The following is a 7,287-nucleotide window of genomic DNA, read 5'->3' on the forward strand; positions in this document are numbered from 1 at the left end:
TTCGGTACTGTTTGTATTCAACCCCCCCTTCTACAAACACATTGGGACCTAACACTCTCTTCCTCTTTCTCCTTGAACGGCTAGGGTTTTCTAAACCATGTATCCTTATATATAAATCAGCCCTCAAAGAGTTTATATAGAGAGAAATATGAGTTTTCTAATTATAATCTATTTAATACTAATCCAAAATCCCAATTTATTATTTAATTAAATCACACTTAATTAATTAATAACTTATTTCAGAATTATTTTAAGTAATTTCTCTATTTTATTTATTTAATTAATTAAGTCATACTTAATGAATATCATAAATAAAATAAATTACTTATTTAATTTAAATTTATAATTTAAATTATTTCTCCTTCAAACGTTCTTTGTGTGTGACCTTGTATTTTATTATTACATTGGCAATAATTTGAATATTTCATATTAAAATTATAAACAATGAGCGGCATCTAGTAATACATCATTGCTACTCAAGTAATAATAATTAAATCGGTGATTCGATTAAACCTTTCGTGATAATGTACAATGTAATATAATCCCTTTAACCAAATATTATAGATTAAACTAGAGACATGTAATGTGTCATCCTCATCATAGTTTAATTCAAGTTTCCTTGAACAATAAGTAGACTATCATATCAAATCAACATTTGAGTTTGGCCACGCATTTCATAGTGTAGCTCACACAAGAGGCCAATAATATCACTCTTAAAATCAGAGGGTTAAATCATTTGTAGATCATTCATATTTCTCATATGATTCATAATATACACAATGTTCACTTTTATCATTACACTGTCAAGGATAACTTTTAATGAAATCAAAGTATATTAATTCTCGTATAGAAATATAATGACTTCAGGTCTAAGGACCATTACATCATTATCACTATGGGAATAACTTATGACACTAAAAACATGTAGTATCTCACAACGGGTCAATCCAACACTATGTATCTAATACATGTGTCTGTGTTTTGACTTTGATATCACCATACCTATGATCAATGAGATGTGATCATCGGTCAACATACATATTAGTCTTAATACTTTATTAGTGTCCCCTATTATAATACTCGACTAAGGACATTTAGGAATATTCATATTAGTCTCGTAATCTTATTTATAAGTTACGCACTTAGAGATATTTTGCATATCCTATTCCAAGGACATTTATTAATCTAACATTTATATCGCAGTAAATTAAGAATTAATAAATTATAAAAGAAATAATCGATAGAACATAAATATTAATAATCCAAATGTATTAAAATAAAACATCATAGTGTTGTTTATATGGCACACACCCTAATATATTCAAATATCAAAATATGATACAATAACATAACAATAGATAGATTAGAAAGAATGACCAAAATACACTATTTTCCAATTTCAACTGCCCTAAATGGTTGATATTTTCCGTCCATAATGCCCACTGAATAACTATTGTAGACATGCATATTCATTTTTTTAAAAAAAAACAAAAAATACATATTATATGAATGAGTAGTCACTCAAAAACAAAAGTAAATAATGCGTATCCTTTGTTATTCTTTTTTTCAAAAAAGTAAACACGCATCTCCCAAGTGTGTATTCAGTTTTTCAAAAAAGTAAACACGCATCTCCCAAGTGCGTATTCAGTTGATGTTTTGCGCAGACACTCCCATCAATTGATATTTTGTGCATTGTGCATTTATCCCATATAGTGGGTATTTTGATTTTTCACCCAATAGAATATAATTAAATATTCTAGCACATAAATATGACTGTAATAATTCAATTTTCCATCCTTATATTTGTCAATATTTCCATATTTGTTGCAACAATATTAAAATAAACTATAAAAAATAAGTAAATTTAAAAAACCGTGCATCGCATGAGCTAGAAGTTAGTATAAGTAATGGAAATAGTTAATCTACCACAAAGTAATTTACAAATTTGATTGTCCTTTATAATTGCAAATATCAGTACAGTTTAAAGAAAACTGGTTTCCAAGCAACATTAACAGAGAAGAAGCTTCTTCCAACAATTCATCCCCTGCTGAAGAAGAAAACTTCTCAACCCAAAAATCATAAAAAGAATATCACAATTCCCAATCAAAATACACGTTAATCCAAACATCATAGAAAAAACATCACAATTCACAACCTTAAAGCGTTGTTATGTTGACGGACTAATTCAAATACTAACAACAAAAATGTTAATAGATAAAAAAAACTCACAATCCAAATATGAGTTTAAAACCATACGCCGATACCATCAATACAAGGCACCATCGACAGTTTATAGGTGAATAGGTCGATGACTGTGTATATAGATAAAGGCGACAAAAACAGTGTCCGCGGTGCCGAAGTCTGAAAATCGAGGCCCTGATATAACCAAATCCATGATTGTGTATATAGATAAAGGCGGCAAAAACAGTGCATGTTAGGCCGAAGTCTGAAAATTTAAGCCCTGATATAACCAAATCCATCAGGGTCAACTATTTAACACCTCTCTTTACTTTCAGCATATCATTGATCTGGCAACAGTCAGGTATCTAGACCATAGACGTGCAAAACTGAACAGAAATGACTTCCAATAAATATAATGGAGAACAATTCATTTAACATGCATATGCATTCATCAACTTATGTGGTGCAAGTGAAGAAGTATGTAATCAGGAGTTCTTAGTCTTTCTGGAAAAAAGAAAAGTATAGTCGTATATGAAGTACAAATTGAAAAGGAAAAGGAATATACCAGTAAAGTACGCCTGAGACATACCAACAATCATCAGAGTTTAATACCAGAAGAAATTTTAGAAGCCAAAACAAGAAATCTTCTTTCTTTGTAAATTAAAACAATGAATTTACTAACAAGACAGCTTTAAAAACTGATCTAGAAATAAATATTTACTTCCACAAGATTGTTCAGCTAGAGTGTTTTAGTGTCTAGTAATTAAAAGGGATTTTGAGCAACTGAAAATCTAGAGTGATAAAGAAGCTAGTTCCCGTGAAAAAATAAATGCATCATAAGTCATAACTAACATAAGCTTACATGCAGTGCAGATACACATATAGTAACTAATCAAATTCAAATCATGAATGCATTTAAATATATAGTAAGATTAACAAGACCAAACACACTTCAATCATTGGTGCTTGCAAACCAATAATAGCATTGTGCGCAACTATGCTAATTGACAGAACTATTTTTTTAAATAAAAGCAATAAAATTGTATCTTTACAAGGTTCTGTCATAGCCTAGAGGCAATGGCCAACAGATGAGAAACAAAGAACACACAAAAAAACCCTCTAATTAAGCATGCTGAAAACACAAGCTAAAACAGGGCATATTAATCACACAAGCAAACAAGCACAACATCAATATGCAGTACTAAACCAACCAACAGCAAACTCAGCGGAATGTAAGTAAACAATTGATTTAAACCAAAATGAATAAATAAATATGTGTATAACCGACTGGCAAAGCAAAAATCCCCCACAAAAAAAAACAATCCCATAAAAAAGAAACAATAGTAAAATCCTTTAAAACCCCGCCAAGATAAGAACTACAATGAAATTACTCATTAGCAGTATTGGGGCAATCTCTGGCGAAGTGTCCTCCCTCTCCACAGCTGAAACAATTCCCTCCGCCGCCACGTCCACGTTCTCCATTCGGACAATCCCTGGCCATATGGCCGGGATCACCACAACTATAACACTCTCCACCTCCGGCTCCGCCACGTCCATTCCCACAATCTCTGGCAATGTGACCAAATCCGCCGCACTTAAAACAACCATCTCCTCCGCCGCCGCCACGTCGTCGTCCTCCTCCTTCGCAATCTCGAGCCATATGACCAAACGCTCCGCAACTATAACACTCTCCTCCATTAAAGCCTCTTCCACCACCACGTCGCAACTGAATTGAAGATCCATTGATTCCAGTAACATCAACGGCCTTAGTCTTGTTACTTTGGGAGTCAATGTGAACGACAAACTCAACGGCTTGATCTCTCTGGAGAGTACGGAAGCCGTCGGATTTGATCTCCGTGTGATGAACGAACAGATCTTCGCTGCCGTCGTCCGGTTTTATAAACCCGAACCCTTTCTGCTCATTGAACCGAATCACAACGCCGCTCGATCTGCCGCCATTCTCCTTTGCCATTGATCTGTTCTGTGTGTATTATATGTATCGATTTAGAAGAAATGAGGTTTATTTATATAGGTGATATACTGGCACAAAACAGGAAAAAAAACCTAGATTATATCGGATTCCAGATTTATTAAATACTACTCCCTCGGTCTCGTCGCTTTGTGCACGGAGGACAACAAATATAATAAAATAATATTACTTTTATTAAGATAGTGGGATGAGAGAAAAAGAAAAATTATAATTTAATGAAAAAAGTATAAAGTTAGTTAAAGTGGTGAGATCATTCAATATTTAATAAATAAAATGAGTGTAGCGGGAGAAAGTAGTGGGTGTAGTTGATTTTTATATTATAATTTTTTTACTATTTTTGATAAGTTTGAAATGTATAGAATTGAATAGGACATTCAAAAAAGGAAGGTGTATAGAAATGAATGGGATATAGGGAGTAGCTTACGGCCCGTGCGATGCACATGTGTTGGTTAATATTTATATATTTTTAATTCTATTTCATATAATTTTATTAAAATTCTATATAAATAATTAAATACTAAATAATGATTATATAATTATAATTTCAAGTTATGTTCAAATAGTACAAATAGTATATGATTGATGAGATTTTATTCATAAATAATAATGTAGATGTTTGTTGTTAGTGAGTGAGATTCGAATCTGAAAACTTATATATATCTTTATAAATAATATAAATGTTTGTTGTTAACAGAATTCGAACCTAAGAACTTATATATATCTTTACAAATAATAATATAAATATTTGTTGTTGACGGGATTCGAACTGAGAACTTGTGGAGTATATTTTTTTAGTATTTAGATCTAACAGGTCTGATTATTTAATGAAGAAGATCTAACGGTCGTGATGGAAAGGGATAACCAAAATGAGGGGTTAACCAAACTACAAATTATACCCTATTCCGACTATTATAGTATAATATAGATTTGCAAAATAGAATTTTAGAATCCTTTTTGGGTTTCTTTTCTTTTAATAATTTGAGATTTTACTAATCTTTATTTCCGGATTTATAATTTGCTAGCATAATAGCCCGTGGCACGGACGATTTTCTAGTAATATTTTGTAATTTAAAGAGTATGATTTTTGAATCTCAGTTTGCGTGTGTTTTGTTAAAAAACATAATGCAGTCCTTCATGATTTATTTGAAATTTATGAAATATATCACTTGAAGCAACTTATTTTCAATAATTGTTTAGACCGTTGAGTGATGAAATATTTTGCAGTGTTTACAATTTTTTTTCTTTTCAGGCTTTGATGATTCGGATTACGATAGATAATTTTGGGTCTATGTAATCTTTTAGTTGAAGATATGTGGATACTAACAGTAATTTCTCTTGGTCCGACATTTATGGTGGAAGGTAATTGAAATTCGATGTATTTGGAATCGACAACATCTCCGTCCAACTTCAGTGATCTCGTAATAAAATATCGGTACATGGTTGTTATATTCATATGCGATGTATTATATAATATGTTATAGTGTTAGCCTAGAGGCAATGGCCAACAAATGAGAAACAAAGAACACACAAAAAAAATCCTCTAATTAAGCATGCTGAAAAAACAAGCTAAAACAGGGCATATTAATCACACAAGCAAACAAGCACAACATCAATATGCAGTACTAAACCAACCAACAACAAACTCAGCGGAATGTAAGTAAACAATTGATTTAAACCAAAGTGGATAAATAAATATTTGTATAACCGACTGGCAAAGCAAAAATCCCCCACAAAAAAAACAATCCCAGAAAAAGGAAACAATAGTAAAATCCTTTAATCGCCACCAAGATAAGAACTACAATGAAATTGCTCATTAGCAGTATGGGGCAATCTCTGGCGAAGTGTCCTCCCTCTCCACAGCTGAAACAATTCCCTCCGCCTCCACGTCCACGTTCTCCATTCGGACAATCCCTGGCCATATGGGCGGGCTCACCACAACTATAACACTCTCCACCTCCGGCTTCGCCACGTCCATTCCCACAATCTCTGGCAATGTGACCAAATCCGCCGCACTTAAAACAACCATCTCCTCCGCCGCCGCCGCCACGTCGTCGTCCTCCTCCTTCGCAATCTCGAGCCATATGACCAAACGCTCCGTAATTATAACACTCTCCTCCATTAAAGCCTCTCCCACCACCACGTCGCGACTGAATTGAAGATCTGTTGATTCCGGTAACATCAACGACCTTAGTCTTGTTACTTTGGGAGTCAATCTGAATGAAAAACTCAACGGCTTGATCTCTCTGGAGAGTACGGAAGCCGTCAGATTTGATCTCCGTATGATGAACGAACAGATCTTCGCTGCCGTCGTCCGGTTTTATAAACCCGAACCCTTTCTGCTCATTGAACCGAATCACAACGCTGCTCGATCTGCCGCCATTCTCTTTCGCCATTAATATGTTCTGTGTGTATTATATGTATCGATTTAGAAGAAATGAGGTTTGTTTATATAGGGTGATATACTAGCACAAAACAGGAAAAAAACTGTAATAACCCCAAAAATTTTGGACTTTTTGTAACCCTTATGAATAGTGATTTTGCTGATTATGCTGAATAAGAAAACTTTTCATGCCACACTATGTAGGGGTTCTTTTATTGATATTCTGAGATCTTATTAGTACTCTATATGGTATATAAGTGTATGTAAAGATCGTCAGAATCCAAATTCGAACACTTTGATTTTTCCCGAAAATCCACCAGATACAGAAAGAATTGAGTATAAGGTAACATGATTAAAAGGATTTAAATTCAAGGATTATAAGAGAGGATCATAAAAGGAATATAATATATTGAGAAAGGTTAAGGGAACCCAAGTAATAAGATCCCGGGTATGATCCCTCAAACGATAAACGAGAACGAAAGTTAAGCGAACTATATAACAGATCAGCGATCATTAGCCAAGTAATTAGGAGTTAATCAAAGAGGTTAGTGGATGATGATGTCATCACACCAACAAGAGGAAGACAAGTGTAACAAGATGACATAAGCAGATGACATAAGCATGACAAAGTGGGAAGGATTGGTTGGATGATTTTGAGCCACACAATTTTTACCATGGTAACAATCTAATTAACAAACAAAAGATATCAACCAAGCCAAGGAAAATTCATAACACA

General features: G+C 33.4%; 1 protein-coding gene across 1 annotated transcript; it reads right to left on the bottom strand.

Moving 5' to 3' along the window:
* Positions 1-3,412: 3,412 nt before the first annotated feature.
* LOC141690496 (uncharacterized) lies at positions 3,413-6,564 on the bottom strand. Its single transcript, XM_074495290.1, has 3 exons — positions 5,971-6,564; positions 3,703-4,171; positions 3,413-3,657 (listed from the first exon to the last, which is right to left on the bottom strand). The coding sequence occupies exons 1-3, from the start codon at positions 6,562-6,564 to the stop codon at positions 3,569-3,571; spliced, it is 1,152 nt and encodes a 383-aa protein (XP_074351391.1). The 3' UTR covers positions 3,413-3,568.
* Between the last annotated feature and the right edge of the window lie 723 nt (positions 6,565-7,287).

This window comes from Apium graveolens, chromosome 10 (assembly GCF_009905375.1).
Source record: "Apium graveolens cultivar Ventura chromosome 10, ASM990537v1, whole genome shotgun sequence".
Classification (NCBI taxonomy): domain Eukaryota; kingdom Viridiplantae; phylum Streptophyta; class Magnoliopsida; order Apiales; family Apiaceae; genus Apium; species Apium graveolens.

What these genes read in the sequence shown, in the direction of transcription:
- LOC141690496 (XM_074495290.1), bottom strand. Translation starts at nt 6,564, where the DNA reads ATGGCGAAAGAGAATGGCGGCAGATCGAGCAGCGTTGTGATTCGGTTC. An exon ending in TGCTAATGAGCAATTTCATT is followed by an intron (nt 4,172 to 5,970) that starts GTAGTTCTTATC and finishes CGATACATATAA; the next exon opens with TACACACAGAACAGATCAAT. An exon ending in CGGAGGTGGAGAGTGTTATA is followed by an intron (nt 3,658 to 3,702) that starts GTTGTGGTGATC and finishes GTCCGAATGGAG; the next exon opens with AACGTGGACGTGGCGGCGGA.